Source organism: Acanthopagrus latus, chromosome 2, assembly GCF_904848185.1.
Source record: "Acanthopagrus latus isolate v.2019 chromosome 2, fAcaLat1.1, whole genome shotgun sequence".
Classification (NCBI taxonomy): Eukaryota; Metazoa; Chordata; class Actinopteri; order Spariformes; family Sparidae; genus Acanthopagrus; species Acanthopagrus latus.
In genome coordinates this window covers 6,777,535-6,796,558 of record NC_051040.1, presented here as the reverse complement: position 1 = coordinate 6,796,558, position 19,024 = coordinate 6,777,535, and the positions used below count along the sequence as shown (strand labels likewise).

The 19,024-nt window shown below is 38.4% G+C and overlaps 1 protein-coding gene across 4 annotated transcripts; it reads right to left on the bottom strand.

The window, feature by feature from the left end:
- Nucleotides 1–2,513: 2,513 nt before the first annotated feature.
- On the bottom strand, nt 2,514–17,878 carry postnb (periostin, osteoblast specific factor b). Of its 4 annotated transcripts, none has more exons than XM_037079865.1 (22): nt 17,720–17,878; nt 16,973–17,071; nt 12,508–12,572; nt 12,115–12,272; nt 11,871–12,035; nt 11,628–11,774; nt 11,195–11,336; nt 9,870–10,082; nt 9,617–9,751; nt 8,769–8,917; nt 8,499–8,635; nt 8,173–8,303; nt 7,946–8,076; nt 7,560–7,662; nt 7,344–7,411; nt 6,924–6,969; nt 6,768–6,797; nt 6,055–6,246; nt 5,578–5,625; nt 5,067–5,144; nt 4,953–4,987; nt 2,514–3,469 (listed from the first exon to the last, which is right to left on the bottom strand). In XM_037079865.1, the coding sequence occupies exons 1-22, from the start codon at nt 17,836–17,838 to the stop codon at nt 3,410–3,412; spliced, it is 2,451 nt and encodes an 816-aa protein (XP_036935760.1). In that variant the 5' UTR covers nt 17,839–17,878; the 3' UTR covers nt 2,514–3,409. The 4 variants fall into 4 exon arrangements, with proteins under 4 accessions (XP_036935760.1, XP_036935767.1, XP_036935776.1 ...); XM_037079872.1 differs by having other exon boundaries at nt 4,949–4,987; nt 17,720–17,838; XM_037079881.1 differs by lacking the exon at nt 4,953–4,987 and having other exon boundaries at nt 17,720–17,838.
- Between the last annotated feature and the right edge of the window lie 1,146 nt (nt 17,879–19,024).

The following is a 19,024-nucleotide window of genomic DNA, read 5'->3' as shown; positions in this document are numbered from 1 at the left end:
CTTATTTATGATTTTATGTAATACAAACCCTCCCCTGACCTTGAACTGTCACTCAGAAGTTAGAGGGAGGACCCTCATTCATGTTGGCTTTAATATAAGTACAAAAAATTGCTTTAGTGCTTGGTTGATGTTCAGTCATACTCCTCATCTCATGTGGAAAAGGACAGACTTTATGTCATTTTATGGCCAAGTCCATACATGCACATGATGGCACTGCAGTGGAAACTCAGCCAAGACTGAGCAGCGATTGTGCCAGGAACATGTCAGCTCATCGGAGTCAATGTTGCATCCAGATGACAAGTCACTTTCACATAGCTGCATCCAAGGCAACACCATTATGCACAGTTAATGGGCCAGGAAGCTCTTCTGGTATGCTTACATGATTGATTCGGGTGAATTAAAAACAGACTGATACCTCGCCTGAACTCTGTTTGAAGGTCAGATGAGGTATACTTTCAATAAGTAAGAAGAACTTTCAATCATACTTTACTCAATGCAAATGTAACCTCTTGCATTTCAGAGTTTGAGATAACTCAGTCATTCATTTGCATCAAGGACACCCGATCAGCTCAGTTATGTATAACACTCACTTATTTGCAGGTGTGACTTTCTAAAATCTGACCTTTGATGAACCTTAACTGTTAGAAGATCAGCACTGAAGAAGCGGTGCAGTTAGCCCCAAGTCCTCATCCCTATAAATGATACTCAAAATATGGAAACTTACATTTTATTGCATGATATATTATGTATCAGGCATTGATTGATTGTGTTTTTAGTTCGTCATTCTTTCACAGTAAGAACATTATGTTTGGTGTCAAAGCCACAGCATGATGTGTCTTCCAAGTCTGAGTTATTACAGGAGAGGAAAACTCATGTCATCAGTACAATGTGTGGTCACAAAACTACAAACAACATAATTCTGAAGTATAAGTCAAAGCTCATCCCACATCCATCCACACAATATATGGATTTTCAGCCTGTGTGGTTTCACTTAGGGATGACGAACAGATAGCTGCATGCTGGTGATAGTGATGAGTGGAAACTGCCACGCCAAGTAAAGTGAAATCTGAATCTGTTGTTGGTGATACCAGCAGTCTCATAAATGACTTAATAATTGATTGCAAGATCACAGCTGAGTATAGTGTGGAAAATCCGAGACCAAATGGAAAAGCAATCGGATCCTCCGGCAGATGTTTTCTCAATTCTCAGACGATGTTGTAAATGTATAAATTTTTGCTTGCTGTGTCTCTGACTGCAGATTGTATTCGCTCTTTCTTCAGCAACAGCTGCATGTTGCTGTTGCAGTTTGCTGAAATACTTACTATTACATAATAAACAAACTAACAAACAGGAGGATAAATTATTCATTTTCATGGCCTCAGCCCAACTCCAGCATTACAAACAGGCAAGTTAATATCATTAACATCCTCACATTGCAAAACAATCTATGAAGCTGAGGATGTTTCACTTAGACTGAATTAAGGTCAGTCAATTACAACATGATACTCATTATACAGGACACATTTCCCTGGATCAAACACAAACTTATCAAATAGCTGCACAACATCAATAACACGTCAAGGTCAATTATCTTTATCAAGATGTAAGAAAAATATGGCATGCAGATTTACATACATGCATTCACTCATAAAGACTGTCAGCTCTACTCATTTTAATCAGAGCTTTTCAAATGACCACATTGGTATGGTGAAGAGCAAGCAAATGTTTAACAGTAATACTTGTTGAAAGAAGCAGTACATTCATTAATATGTTCATACATGCTACAAGGAGTAGTATTTAAGGGCTATATACATACATCTGTTGGAATTTCTCCATCGTAAAGAATAACTTACCACTGACTGGATGTGCCCACAAAACGCTTCACTTAAGGTGTTGTTTGAAATATTACTAATTAAACCAGCATGTAAATGGCACCAGAATAATAATTAGTACAATGACTTAATCACTTCAAACAGAGATTTAACCAGCTGCCTGGACTAATAAGTGCTGTTCTTGAGTACAGTGAATTATTTTTAATGTAAAATTACACATGAACAAAAAATGCTTTTTAAATTTTGCCATGTCTGTGTTTTTGTATGGCGCAAGCGTTAGTGATTGTATCTTGGCAGTTGCTCAGATTTTTAACCATTTTAGTCGATCCAAGAAGCCATAAACTCCAGTGAAGAGCTTTGCACAAGAGCCAAATAACAGAGGAGCTGCTGGGCCTGATCCAAATATCTGTGCACATCAGCTCTCTCAATGTCCCTGCAACCTCAGGGCGAATATTTCAGCTGGCTGTGTGGTTAAAAACACCAGCTTGAATATGATTTACACATTCTTCTGATCAACATATATGTAGCAATGCACTTATTCTTCTTTACATAGTACCCACTGGAAATAAAACCATATTAACTGATGTCAAAGTTGAAATAAGTGATTTGTTTTCGCCCTATTCAACGTATGCACACTGTATTATATAGCAATAAATACATTCCATGAAAAAATGGGAAAAAGAGAGTTTATTTTGCAAATTAAACCCAGTTTATTTTATATTACACATAATGTCATGGAAGTTTCCAAAGTGGACAGCCAAACCCCTTTAAAACATGAAGAAAAATGACCGGGCCACTGACAAAAGGTCAGTTCTCAGCTGAATTTAAAGACCTTGTACTTGGAAATACAAAATGTAGCCATAATATTTAGATTGGACATTTGATGTTTTAATCTCTGAACCAATGTCATGTACCTAAGAGTTTTACAAGTAGACATTACAAACAACACTGTCTTCAGATGCCCTCATCATACTGGCATATTTATTGCAAGAAAATGCACTTTATTAGCAGATGCTTGACAACCTTGAAAACCTGCAGTTGGATACATTGTTCCAAATGAAACAAGCATAGACAACATTTACACAAAACCTTAAACAACTTACAGCTGGAGAATTTAAGAGTTGGTAAAAGTTTAAATCTGAAAACACATCATAATTTCTTTCTCCACCCCTTAACATGCTGAGATAATATCAATCTTGCCAAACAGCTAGTAAACTCTTCCTTTAACCTTCACCAGTCTCAAAGACATCGAGAAGTTTAATACTGAAATGTTTTTATTACAACCTTAATGGCTTGGATTTTATTGCTACCCTGACTTGCTCCATGTCTTTAAAGTCATGCCAAAACATTCATTTGAACACTGTTTACATACTATGCTGAATTAAGCCAAGACTCTTTCAAGACATTGCACACTCACAATAGATATACATTCAAAGCACCATTAAATTGTTTATGAGAATAGTTTTATTTTTGTCAGTTACACCTATTACAGTATATTTGAAATCACTGACATCCTAAGTGTATCCCCTGTATTAAACACTAGTTTCATCCTCTGGTTTTGGTTTCTCTCTCTGCCTTTACAATGTTGGTATTCTCATCTGTCCAGGCTCAGTCCCTTCCTCTCCTCCTGTTGCCACCTGGTAAAAGAAAAATCATAGTATACAACCATTAATACATGTCACTGATCACTATGTAACTGTGTACTGTACCGCGTTCAAGTTTGGCATGTAGGCTCTGATCCCAGAGGGAAACACCCAGCTCAGCAGTGGGGAGTGGGGAGTGATGATGATGATAATTACAGACGCCGAGCTCACAAGTGGTTTATGGCGTGAAGGTGAGGCTCTTGATATGCTACACATTACGAATGGCAGCTGCAGCAACAAGCGCCAGCATAGCTTAATGAGAGCATTGTGACGGCAAGCACTGCAGCAAAAGAGTGAGCAGCACACAGCTGGCTGACAGGAATAGCTATAGAATTGGGGAAATATGCTTATTTGCATTATTTCAAGAGTTAGATGAGAAGATTGTTACATTTGCTGTGTCTGTATGCTAGGTATAAACATTCAGCAGCTGCTTAACACCTCCATAACATATTAAAAGGACAGCTCACCCCAAAGTGACCTGTAGTGCCATTTATCCATCTAGATGTTTTAATCTACATCTGTTTTAGATTGAGTTTGCCGAATTTGGGAAATACGTATCATCCATAGAAATGTCTGTCTCATCTCAAATGAAATGGAGTGATGGCAAAGGCGCAGAAGGAAGCATGCATCTAGTAATGGATAAGAGGCTCGTGCTAGTGACAGCATTAGACGACAACGTTAAAGTCTTCCTCCTTGGCGGAGCTGTAATGTTGGCATGTTGTCCATTAGTTAGCATAGTTAGCTAGCCTCTTGTCCATATATAGATGCACATTTGCTTCTGTGCAGGTAATATGGTGAATCTTGGTTGAAAAAGAAAATGGTTCTGACATTTAGGCACCAAGCTCCTCAAGCCAAGTTTCATCTAGTGCCGTCTCACAACAGAACAATCTAGATGGATGAACAGCATAGGTAAGAGGAAAGAATATCTATTTTTGATTTGGGGGTGAGCTTACCCTTTGACGCATTATATCTTGTTTGTTTAATCTGTACAGAATAAAAATGACACATCGTGGTTTTATGTGGACTATATCTTGGCAAATATTCCTTCACATGACTCCTAGTAAAATTAAACAACAAGACATAAAGTGACAATAATGTAAGCTTTAGAGGTGTTGGCAGGCAGATTGTGCTCTCTTTGGGCAGACCTAGGTGAGCTGTTTCTCAATCTTTCAGTGTTTGTGCAAAGCTAAAATATTTTGCTGCAAGTTGTATCATCTTCTCATCTAATTTACTGCAAGAAACTAGGAAGCCTAAGCATATTTCCCGAAATGTTGAATTATCCTTTAAGTACACCTGCCACGATTGAAGAGGTGCATTGGATGTTTTATGCAGGAAGCATAGTATGCCATGTGAACATGGCAGTTGACTGCCTGAAGGAGTTCACATAGGCTAAACTGCATTTATTACAAATGCAGGATTTCTTTTAGACTGGCCGTTTTTTATTAATGTATTTATTTTTGTATCCATTTTTACCTACAACTCTTCGGGAAGAGGTTCTTCTTGAACCACCTCCTATAGAGGCAAAGAAACATATTAATCACATTTTATTTCTGAATTATTCTTTCCCAGTCACTGGGATGTACAAACTCACCTTGGATAATTCTGGTAAGACTTTCAGCATCAAAATTAGGGTTCACATCATGGCTGGAAATTTCTGAAAGGTCAGTTCCTGAAGATAAAGGAAAAAACCTTAAAGAGAAACTGACATATTTTTCTGCAGACATACATTGTTGTTACTTAACAACCTTTGTCTTAAAGACTAATCAGGGTTATCTTCTAACTGCAGCTTGAAGTGATTTACATAATAGGTGTTTTAAGTCTATTTAATCTCTCATTACCATCCATTATATTAAGTTTGTCTATCATTTTTTACATTGTTTTTTAGGATTGGCATTACTTGTAATTACTTGAAATAGTGTGAATTTAACCTATGTTGTTATATAATTATAGGTGGGAAATATTTCCCTACATATCCAACCACATTTAACCTGGACAGACTGTTGATTATAGTCACACAAACTACAACAGTAAAACCCCAATGCTTAAAATACCAGAAATTGTCCTTAAATCTTTTTATTCAAATTTGAATCCCTTTCACTGACCTTCCAGTTTGATGTTAGTGGTGCCAGTGCTGACCGAGTACTGAGGACCTGTAGATGATGACAGTGTTCATGTGTTCTTAAGATGATGAATTATGTAAAGTTGATGATTCAACACAGCCTCACCCTTAACGCCTTTTAGTTTCACACAGGACACACCATCCATCAGTCGTGAGCTCCACCCTAATTGCACTCTGTGGCTCTTTATACTACCTCACCTGACATTTTTTATGTGTGGTATTTGGTAGCATCTGTTTTCCATGTGTTATTATAGACCCTTCACTCTTCCTGGTTGCATTTATTGGTTTGGTTGATTAGGTTTAGGCACGAGGAGGGAGACTGTTCTTGGTTAGGGTTAGAATAACAGGGTAAGCCAGTCAAAGGCGAAGTAGGGTGAAGGCATGACAACTTTCACAATCTGAAAGTCTGTCGTGGTGTTATTTTAGCGCAGACTGAAGAGACTGGAGCGAAGATATTTACCTGTGACAACCCTCGTGACTTTGGTGATGGTGGGATCACTGTCAATGACCCTTGTGACTTTGGTAATAGTTGGTTTTCCTTCAATGACTCTGGTGACTTTGGTAACAGATGGTTTTGCTTCAATGACTCTGGTGACTTTGGTGACAGAGGGTTTTGTTTCAATGACTCTGGTGACTTTGGTTACGTCAGGAACTATAAAGGCAAAGAAGACATTGTTTCAGCACATTGAAACAGGCCGCACAGCATTGCCCCTCGATACAGAGAATTCTCCATTTGTATGCAGGTTACATAACAAATGGACCTTTCACTGGATCAGAAAGGTTGCTTTGACAAAAATGTGATTCATAATCAAATGATTTCTGCCATCTAATTTTTAAGTAGAATTTGGCACATGTTCCGTAAGTTGTGTTACTTACATATTGTTAATGTTTAACTGTGAAAGTAATTTATGTTCTTTTCCCTTGTTCTCTATTCTATTCAGTTGTCAACCCCAGCATGTGAGTACATGTACTTGCGTGTGTATGTGGAATTATCGGGATTAACAAAAAGTGTCAGCGGTTCATCAGTTCATGTTTCAACTCAACAGGCACTAGCCTTCCTATTTTTCTCTGCCAATTTTAGGCATGCAACTATTATTGTCCAGATACAATATTTCAGACTTTACTGATTAGGAATCACATGATGATGATACTCTGCAATCATCATTACTGTACCTTCCTGGATGACATGAGTGATGATCCTCTCTAATGACAACAGGAGATATAAAGCAATTAATGACACCAAAGAATGCATTTAGGGGTAATTATTGCAAAAGAAAATAAACAGATAAAATAAAAAGGTGAAACAAAAACTAAAATGTTGTTACTTACTCATAAATGTCAGGGGAATCTCCTGATACCTGAATCCTGCAATATACTGTGAAACAAAGATAAAGTAAAAGCTGTTATAATACATATCCAGATTAACATAAAAATGGACAGTATGACCGCGGTTGGACTTGTGTGCATGCAGCACAACAAATCATAAAAAAAACTGACAATTGTTTACGATAAAAAGCAAAATAAAATTAACACCTGTGCTCAGTCAGCAGCTGCACCTAATGACTCCCCTCTTTCAAACCACTAACTTCATGCATGGTTTTCAAGCAGGGTCTTGTTTTGTACTTTATATTGAGACATTTTGGCAACCGAAGAGAGAGTTTGCAATGAAACTTGCACAAAGAAACCTGCCCCCTGCCCTTAATAATAAACGTTGCTTAAATAACAATAAATCATGTTTTGATAAAACACCTTGATTTGCATGTAAGAGATGAGCCTCTTCAACAGCATGAGGAGATCCTGGCTTCCAACAGGGATATCTGAAAAAAAACAAACAAGAAAAAAAAAACAGGGCGTTAACGGCAGTCGGGCATTTACAACAGTTATAAATTACAGAGAGGGAGCATCTCTTGACAGATTTACAAAAGGAAGGGAGTCTTAACAATTTTGACTAGGTAAAAGTTGTACCTCCGGGATACAAGACTTGTTTGACGAAGTGAATGACTCCATTTGTGGCCATGATATCAGATTCAGGGACTTGGACGGAATTCACTTGCATTGTGTTGTTTGCCTGAAGGAGACAGTTAAAACAATTACAGACGCGAAAAACCACAAAATGAGGGGCTTGAACGAACCTGTGTTAAATATGGAGTTGATGTTATTAGCTTGCTGAGGTGACTGAGTTTAGCAAACTGGTGATTTTAGCAGATAATAAAGAATGACATAATTTTAAGGACTTTTTAAAATATGTTTTTGTTTTATTTTGTATATCTTTATATTTAAGGATAACAAAAGGTACAATGTTTATTGCCTTTGGACAAAAGATGTTCAGCCTTGCTCCACTAAATACTCACATGCATAACTTTGATGTTGCTGCCCTGCAGAGTCTTGAGAAGGTTCGTCACGCCAGTCTCCAAACCACCACCAATGAAGATACCATTATTGATGTGATACAGAAGGATCGTTCTGAGAGCATTTATGTCACCTGAAATAAAGACAGTCAAACAGAAAAAATCATTCGTTTATTTTGTGTGATTTTTAGTTTGCAACAGAAAAAACAAAGAGAATCTGGGAGACCTACCCTTCAGCAAGGCCAAATCTCTCTCGCTAACACCAGTAAAAGCTTTATCGGTTGGGGCGAACAGAGTGAAGTCTCCCTCCTGTTTCAGAAGGTCAGTCAGGTCAGCAGCTTCCATCAGAGACAAAAAGATCCTGCAGCACAGAGAAGAAAACAGTAACTTGGCTGTTATAGAAACCACCGAGGACTGACAGCTTGCAACAACAGCACTTTCTCATTCCCATATGTGCCATGTGGATTTAATGGAAAGATCCGAAAAAATGTGGTCTTAAGTATTATGCCGGATTTTAATACCACAGTCCATTTTACTAGCATTGCTCAGTACTTACTTGAACCCTCCATTTTCTGTCAGAATCTCAAAGATATTTTTTTCCGCTGGTTTCAAGAAGGTCCTCATGAGATGAAGGGCCCCATTGCTTCCTTCCTTGCTTCCTCTTATCAGACAGGAATTCTCAATGCACACAGCCTGCAGAAATATTCCACAAGTTAAAGGACGGGAGATTAATGTCATGTGTCAAAGACAAGAGGATTGATGGTCAGATGATATGGTTAATTCATATAGTGTATGTATTGTGGCAGCCAGCCAGAAGTGGACACACTGTGCGGTAGATGAAGACCCTCAGAAGTTTTCCTCCAATGGTTTCCAGCCGCTGGCCATTATACAACTGTCCCAGGACAACCTTATTCTTCAAAATGTGGCTCTCCAGAATAAGCTTCAGCATCCTCTGATCCATGGACATCACTTCATCTGTAGAGGAAAGAATTGTTTTTTGATATTTTCTAATTAAAAATTTAATTTACCAGCAGGATTATACATTTACACCAAATATATTGGCCTCATTGACAAAAACTCTGTTTACATTTTTGTTAATTTGGCCTCAATGTCTTGAGAACAACAGCCATAATAGTAACTATGGCAAAGACATATATCTGCTATTAATAACTTGATTTACTACAAAGTTCTGTGGGTGAAACATGTAGAGAAACCTATAATTCATGTCTCATGATTTGTAGGTTTCCATACATGCAGATTCCTATGAATTTATGGATGACTGTAAGGTTCCTTTTACATCCAGATGTTTTTGCCATGTGCACTCCTTACAACCATTTAAAATCGTACGTCTATAAAGATGAAAGTATTCTGCCTCAATTTATCACACCTCCTTGTTACAAACAAAACAAAACATCTCTACTCCCTTCGGGTGAGGTTCAGGAATGTTATCTGGGAGTGTGAGTATTTGTTCTCACATGACATAAAAGTGCCCCAATTTCCCTGAGGCTCCATATATGCGCATATCCATTCAGTTGTAAGTCAGCAGGCTCAGGGAAGCATTTCCCCTTATTCCAGACTGTGACTGAATGCGGAGCAGCCAGGGTTCATATTTAGCCAACCACTGAGAGGAAAACAGAGAGGCTTGAATGATGTAATGATCAGCATGTGACTTACCACTGAAGGCGACGTTGAGGGGCGCCAGCAAAGTGTACTCAGCCTCTGGTCTCATGGCAGCAGAGAGACCCAACTCGGACACCATGTCACCGAAGGTTGACTGAGAAGTTCCAATTAGTTCCATCACCTGCTTGGCTTAAAGGGCACAGGAAATCCCAGCAACATTCTAATATGGATAACCACACGCCTGGCACAGTGTATATATTTATGCAGTAAATCGTGCTTAAACAAGAAGAAGAGATGTGAATCTTACCTGAGTCTGGCATGAGCACTTGGTCAATAAGGTGGATGACACCGTTGGTTGTTACTATGTCCTTCTTGCGCACCATCTTTATACCGTTGACTGTCAAGCTTTCACCATCACAGCCGATCTCAATGTTGTTGCCCTCAAGGGTCTCATAAGAGGTGCCAGCCATGATGGCCTCAGAGCACTGGACTGAGTCCAGGAGGTGGAAACTAACAAGAGCTGAAAAAGATGGACCAGAATTAATTGTGGTTGAGATGCATCAGATGATCTCAAGCAGCTGTGGCTCAGCACCAGCCAGCACGTGCTCCGTTGTCATGAGAGGCTAAATTATAAAGCGCTTTCATCCATCAAGGCAGAAAATATTAATGCAGTTAATTTCCCAAGTTTATTTGAATGTAGACTAGGTCAGTTGGCTTTGTGGGCTGTTTTATGTTCTTTCTCATGTTACACTGCAGCTGAGGCTATAAAGACCTGGGAACCTTAAGACCCTTTGGATCCCTTGGGTCCTTGAGCGAGAAGACTCGTGATTTCTTCACAGTTCTGTTTAACTTTATGTGAGACGGTCTGATGTCACATCATAGGGTGAGCTGTGGGCTAATAAAAAGTTTTGGATTCTTGTCAATTTGACCCGCTTCCTCAATGAAGCAGCTGTTTCCTGTTGGTCTGTGTTGACGCAAAACAAGCTAATGTTAAAAATGATAAAAATCTGCACTTTTTTCTGCACATTTCTAAAGACCTCATAGCCATTGAACATTTAAATCTTCTCGTTGTTCTAACTGACGGTTGAATTGGTAGAATTCCATCAATGTAACCAATTTATCTATATAAATGTTTGAGAAAAAGTCAAATAGCTACAGTGTGTTGATCCTGATCTACACGTAACATATATTTAAACAAAACAAAACAAACATTACCGAAGTGTCAGATGATGCGCTGCTTTATTTGACTTTCCAGCCACAACTTCATGCATGACTTGAAACTAGAGACCTATTTTTTATTACCGTTCGACACAACTTTGCTGAACAGTTTGCCAAATGTGTGAAGGTTCCAATCCACTGCGGCTTCATCTGTTTCAAATTGCAAGAAGTTGAACATGAAGAAAAAAAAAAGGAACTGAAAAACCGAGTGACTGTGTGTCTAGCATACACGCCGCCGGGGGAACCACTGCTTTTCTTTCCCTGTACCTTCATCCTAAGATATAAATATGGTTCTACTTTGCTACAGTTAATATAAACCCCCAGTCTCGGCTGCAGTGTTTTAAATGGCCTTGAGTGATCTTTTGGGCATTCAGAAACAGAGACAGACCTCTCAAGAATAAAAGTTTGGGTTACCTTTGAGGACCTCCGGGTCGCTCTGAAGTCTCTCCAACACGTCGCCACCCAGACTGTCAAAGGCGTCGTTGGTGGGGGCAAACAGAGTGTAATGTCCTGGCTGACCCAACTTATCCGACAGTCCAGCTCTCTGTGCCATATCCTAGATGATGATTTCACCAGTAGGAGTCTGTTTAGTGAACTTTAAATGTGCAATAAAGTAAAGTAGAAGAAAAAACTGCATGAGGTGGACTCAAAAACCTTATCATCTGAAAAAGACATTTAAAAGTATGAAATCTCAAATACAAACTCCGCATTTGTTTTTCAGTTTCCTCTAAATCCCTGCAAATGTAAGTCTGAGCCTGTGGTCTGGTGTGACATACTTTTGCATCAGTGTTAGCAGTTACTGCAGAAACTTTGTCCTTGAGGTGTATACATTATTTTGTCTACTTACACTCAGAGTTGTCAGGTCATCATCAACGTCGATGACATCCTGGATTGTGTTTCCAACAGAGCTGATGACACGGTCAATGACATGCACAACTCCATTGGTGGCAACCTGGTTTCCATAGATAATCCTGGCGCAGTTCACAGTCACCACCTGCACATTTCATATATATCAATGTTATATTGCTAAAAGGGTTTTTAGTAAAGCTGCAGGGGGACTGTAACAGTAGTACTGAATGATAATACTCACCCCATTGGAGTAATGGTTAATCTGAAGACCAAGGTCATTGTACATGGAAGTGACTGTCATCCCGTTTCTTAAATCTTTAGTTAATAAGCGTTTGTTGGCCATGTGATAATGCAGAGCGTTGTACAGTTCGATGTTCACGTTGCTGACGAGTGCACTCCTCACTGTCTGTTAGACAAGGAAAATGAGATGTTCAAACCTCCAAGTCAAAGAGGATCCACTGCTTTTCATTTTGTCCCTGACTCACCTCATCCAAAAGCTCCCAGGCCTCGTTGCTGGGGGCGAAGAAGGTGTAGGATCCAGATCCCTCAATCTCAGGTCTGAGCTTAGAAATGTCAGCGTAATTTTGGGTTGAGGTGGCCTTCACCAGACCCAAGGTGCCGTACACATGGTCAATTGGAGCCACTAAAAAGAATTTAGGATAAGCATTATCAGATGTAAGACAGTCTTTCTAAAATCAGTAATAATAAATCTCTTGGCTTGAGAAGAAAGACTCTACATGTGTCATCAACATGCTACCGCATCCTCTTCTAGTGTTTTTGGTCTGGTTACAACAAAACTATACATCTGCTCTGCATGTGGATGATATGGCCTCATCTAACCTCTATTCACTGACTGCACTGTCGTTAACATACTGTACCTGCAGGGCAACCACGCATGCCCTCCATCTTCATGTACCCTGGGCAGCATTCATAAAGCACAGTCCTGCAAGTAAAGCACACAGACCACAAATGTTGACATAACCCCATGTAAGTAACACATTCTTTGAAATACTGTTTGTATGTTTTCAACATAATCGTGCAAGAGATTTGTATTTTTTCTGGCTGCCATATTAGAAGCTGAATCATTAGTTGGCTTGTGTATTCACTATTTCCACATGTTACTCATTATCTCTCTCATTACCCCAGCAAACCATGTGCTCCAACAGCTCAGGCCAAAACCTAATGGAAAGGCTGCCTCAAGGATTGCGCTACCATTACAGTAGTAGATTTATATTACAGAGACCTCCTCTTTGAAGCTAAACAATTAGCTTCGACTCTACTTGGCATTTGGTTAACCTCAGAAACATTACGATTTTGGCCTTCAAAAAATGCAGTGTAATTAGAACTGAGTTTTGGGAAATTTTGGTTGACACAAGGAACATTTAAAGGGCTTAATGGTCTGTATGGAAACCTTTGAGTTAATCTGAAAAACAACATTATACAATTGTCACCAGAGCTTTTGTTATAGACTTTTATAATCAAGAGAATGACAATCATTATTTCTTTACATAGATTACATGCAAAAAATAAAAGTTTAATTGCTGATGGACAAACATGTCAGAGGAATGTCTCCTCCAAGTCACTGCAGTTGGTTCTAGACACTGTAGCCCGAGGAGGATAGTAAAATTCAAACTGCAGCTGCTACATATAAACATGACTTTCTCTCTTGCCTCAGCAGGTTTGAACATGGAATTATTGCATTGTTTCCATCTCCATGTACATTTCACCTCAAATTACTCACAGGTATGCTACAATAAAAAGACCCACAAGATATAAAGATCACCACAGATGTACCAATTAGTGGTAAACAATACCACATGCGTCCAGAGTTCATCACTGTAGACTGCCTGGTGTTTAGTGTGAGAAAACTTAAAGGGAAGCTGCTACTTCCCCCGTTTTCACCTCAACCAAAATCATCAGTGGCAACTAACAATCGTTTCATCATTGTTAAGTCAGTTTATTTAGTTAATAGGTCTATAAAATATCAGAAATTGGTGAAAAATGCAGATAAGTGCTTCCAGATAACCCAAGAGGACCTTCACAAATTTCCAGTGTAGTCCACAATACAAAACTATTCCATTTACTGTAATGGAGGAGTAAAGAAACCCCAAATATATTTACTTTAAAAAACCTGGAATCAGAGAATTTGACTAATCAATTAATTGTTGCAACTCTAACCATGAAAAACACATTTTTATATTCACTTACTAATAATACCTGATATTGTTCTTATTATAGTTAAAATCCATATAGTTATATAGTTGTATGGGAGTGAAAAATGCATGGGAGCACTCTTGATACATAACACAAAAGGATGATCTGGACACCAGGAAAGCTGCATGAGTACCAGTTGTAGTTGAAAACAGCAGCAGAGACTTGGCAGCATGGACAAAGGCAAATAATGACTTATCTGCATTGAATTAACAGCTAACTGAAAGATGCAAGTGGAAATAGCTGCACTTCATAAAAATAAATTTGCTTTTGAAAAATCCACGTGGAACTATCTCAAGTTATCGTCCACAAGGACATCATGGTTGTTCAGGACTGTAAATGATGAACAAGGCAAGAATGTACCACACACAGCACAACCATCTGCGGATAGCAATTAATGACTAGACACTGAGACTTTGGGTCGAAAGAAAAGGCTTCAGGCAGAAACTTGTTTCCTTTCCTGTAGCGGGTTGCTCATGGCTGTTTTCCACTGTTGATCTCTCAGACTGAATACAGACCGAGACTTCTGGGTCATGCCTAACTGCACCCCTTCCCTTCAACAACTGTATTTGAATCAAAGTTGAATAGAGTTGGAGGGACGGGGATGAGATCACACAAACCCCATTGGGGCAGAGTCAGCAAAAACCCCTGCAACATTGCACTCCCACATTGAGGGGTTGTGTCTGGCAATGGAGCTGGAAACTTCTGACTTGTCAGCATCTCTATAAAAGACCATTTCCACTGAGATTCATGATAAGTCTGTCAAACGTAACATAAGCCATATGTGGCTTTATTCCAATTCAACCCATCACTAATGTGCAGTGTGGTTGTACACAATTTTCATGGAGACTGCTCTGGAAGCAGAGCCCCTCTCATTTATTGAATTAGACCTCAGAGGGTGAAGACAAGTTCTTTGGCTGGCTTAATGAAGTTAGACTGAGCTACGATTGCCAAAAGCTACTGTAAAAAGTGTAATTTAAGCCATATTAGATCATCTTGCTCAGTTAGATTACATGAAGAATTCTATACGTTCAAGATGGGAATGCTTGTCTGCAGCTTATGTGTATAGTAGTAAAGGTGTCAAATTGTATTGTGTCAACACAAGTGACCTCTGCTGGAATGTATTTCAGTTTCTTTTAAGATAAACTTTGAAGTTGTGAACGGTCTTGATCACTTATTCTGAAGTCAAATGTATATGTGCATTTTCTTAGAATGATTTGCTGTTAAATCAGCTCAACTGAAAGTGCTGACTAAAACAATTACACAAACTGCTGAACTGAAAATTAACAAATGTTATGTCATTGTGCTTGTGAACTGCTGGGAAACATCTGGGGAGCTTCTGGAGGACATGGTGGGAGGAACAATGGGAGGTTTGAAAGTTTGGGAAGGTAACATAATCTATGTGATGATAATAACTAATGCTGTATGTTCACACCTCATTCTCTGAATGCATGTTTAACATTTTTGTCCATCCCCTGAACCACAAATAGATTTAATGTACATTTAATTCTGTCTTGAGAAAAGAAGATACTTCACACTGCTCTCAGCACCATGTATTACGTCCACCAAGGAGATTATACTTTTACCTGTTTCTGCTTGTTTGTCAGAAAGATTACTTTTAAACTGTTGAACGGATTTCCAAGAAATTTGGTTGGAGGATGGCTTACGGCCCAGATAAGACCCCATTAACAATTGCTATCAAGCAAGATAAGAGACAGATCCAGGAAAACATTGCGAGATGGGGAGTTTTTCAATATTTTGTTGATTTCAACACAAGTTAGTTAGACATTTAGATGGATGGTATCTATGTGAGTGAGTACAAAAGGGGACTGCTGGGTTTTGGTGTAGGTATGTGCTCTACTGACTGTCGCTCTACTTATCAATACCAATGTTTGGACCCTCTGGACCTCCACCAAGTGTTTCAAACAGTTGTTACCACCATGACAGACATGTATATTGTGTTTGTCTCTTATATCTGGACATTGAGTCTGTCAGTAAAGATATTATAATGCTCTCGGTTATCTATCTTCTATAATTATCTATTACCTATTCAAAATCTTTGTTGTTTGATGTTTGAAACAATTGCAATTATTACTGAATAGTGATGCAGAGCATTTGCAGTGTGTGTGATCTACTTCTCTCATGACTGAAGTGACATTTTCCAATATACCATGGTTCGTTTAAAAGTAAAATTGAATTACAAAAAGAAAATAATTGTATATTTAATCATGCAACAATAAGCTACTGTAGTATATAGTTAGAGCTCACAGTGCAGCTCTGCACTGAAGGTATTTTTTCAATTGTTCAGGAGATCTTCAATGAGGATATTGTAAAAGGAGTAAATGGTTGAACCAGTTTAGCATTTGAATTCAAATCTGGCCCAGCTATCTTTTGATTGATTCTGTATTCTCACGTCAGACTCCCATTCAAAAAGATAAAATTCTATGGCCGTTGCCAACGTTATCATTTGCCAAGTTCAGCGAACAGTGTGCATTCATTATGAAGAGCTAAGCCTATTTAGAGAGCTAAGCATGACTTAAGCATAATGCAGGCATAGAGGGCAAGCTTAGTATGCATGTGTGAGAGAGAGGGGAGAGACTGTATAATAGGCATGGCGTCGATCCATGTTTAAACATAAAAGTGCTGAGAGGGCTGGAACAATAAGAGAAAAAGAGGTTGTCTAAAATGATTGAGCTGAACGCTTTTCCATTCATGAGTACAGTCAACATTTTGCAGCCACATCATATCCTGGAATGAGTGGTTCACCACTGTGGCATCCAACGACGACCAGGCTCCCTAAGTTATGAAAACCCTAACTATTAGCTTATAGGACTGAATAGGACAGTCTTCAAAACAAAGGCCTTAGAGCTGCGTCCATCAATGTGTTTTCCATTATGAGTGGTAGTTTGATTCAAAGTAAGATAACAGATGTCTGCCTCTATGGAAACATGAAAGTTTCCATTAAATCCCTCAAAGAAGAAGCAGTAGAGGAAGAAGGAGAAAGAAGAAGATAGTACAGAGAAATGCTACATATTCAAATTTGACATTTTTTAGTCATTTAATTTGCTTGTAATGTTAATATTTAAAGAGGAGAAACAACTTGTGTTGCTGGAAACATGAAATAACACTTACGCTTTCTTTCCACAGATGGCCCCTTGGTACCAGTTACGACAAGTGCTAAAGTACTTCTTCTTGGTTCCCATGACTTGCTGGAGCGCGCAGACATTGGGTCTGATGAGAATCAAGGGAGAACATTTATGTTTTTTTTTTTTTTTTTTAAGATTTATACTATACCATCTTAGAGGGGGATTTGTTTCCTGACCCATCTCAACATAGCAACACACAGATAAAAAACAATGCATTAATATATTCAACGAAATGGGGTAAAGCATTAATCATCAGGTAAGACACATGTGTAAGATTCTATTCTACCTCTGAGATAATTTATAGTTGATGTGACAAACAGCCCTGCCGGGTGAGACAAGGCTGTCTAAGTGTGAATAATTGTTGGCAGCTACCCCTGCTGCTTCTGAAACCACACAGTCCAAAATGAATAATGACATCCACACCTGCTGGATGTTAAAGTAGTCTGCCAGATTTGCATTATGATTCAACTATTATAATACATTAAATGAAGTATGCCACAAACAAAATATATAGATATACTGTTGAAACAATTGTGACTGCATTATGCTAGAACAGATTTCCTACAAAAAAAACATAAAAGATAAAAATGTGGAGGAATTATAAAAACTAATGATGCTTGTTATGCTCAAGTCTAAACACCATTCCATGCATGCAAAATAAAATAACATGACATCACAAGGGCAACAAAAAAGCCTCTAAAATAATAACAATGACAAATAAAACCAAACTTACCCTTCTTTTCTTGCCCTGATGCGACTGTGGGCGACTATTTTGTCATAAGCTGAAGAGTCAGCCTTGTCAAATGTAGAGAGCACAAAGAGTGCAAAGGCAGCTACAAAAAGGAGCTTCATCCTTGATTTCTCAGCCAGCCCTTCCAGACCCAGAGTAATGGGAGAAGACTCAGAGTGGGAGTTTATATACCACAAGTCTCACCCTCCACTCAAGGAGGATGGCAACATTTCACGCATGCAGGGACCACCCAGAACCTCTCAGAATCTACATTTCATGTGTGTCTTCATCATCTTATATGTGACTAACAATGTGAAATTGGATTTAGTGCATTCCTTAATATATAAGATTATTTATGCATGTCAACTTTTAACAAGTGTGACCCAACACATTACACAAAATGTTTTGGAGTCTTTGCACACACTTTTGATGCATTTCTCACAACATTTGGTAATGTAAAATCAAAACCCAAATGTATCTGGACAGCATGTCAGCATGCTATCAACTGTTAAAAAAAAATCAAGATTTTAAGCTAAAAAAATTGTTTAAAACTAATTGCTTTATTATCTTCTCCATACACTGCTACAAAATACTAAGAATGCATATTAGAGCCCTTAGCCAAGTGCTTGACTGAGACATTTATAATAAGCAGAAGGGAGAATCCAGCTGTATCTTATCTTAAAGTGTCATTTATTTGGACCTCTAACAAAGAAACATTACATAATATCTGCTCTGAACAAATGCCATAGCCCTGTCTCTATTAATCTTTCAGAGTGTAGTTTGCACCACCTAGTGGTAAGAGAGAGTGCAGGCAGTGAGTGTCACTGCATCACTCCTTTAAACATACTAGAGAATAATGGTGTGTTGAATTATTAGTTGAACAACAATAGACCAGACAACTCAACCATAAATTGGATGAAAGTCTAACATTTTCCATTTCAAAATCCTAAAACATGCATTTGTGTCCTTACTAAACCCGAGTGTTTATAAAACTACTCTTATTGTGTTGTCAAATGTACAAAATGTGATCTATATTTTAAAAATGCCAAACGGATTGTCCTGTAACACAAGAAACTCGACAAAGACATTTGCTCTTCCATGTAAACAACAGTATTTTGGAGACAACAACAAATGTGAAATGGCTCACACATGCACAGAATTATTAACAGGAAATGAAAATGAGCTGAACAAGAACACAGGTGTCAAACATATCAAAGCGATTTCTTTAATGCGGTATTATTTTATTGTTCTTGTAAAAGGAAAATGTTTTTTTTTTTTTGTTTGTCTGTTTTTTGTTTGTTTTTTTCA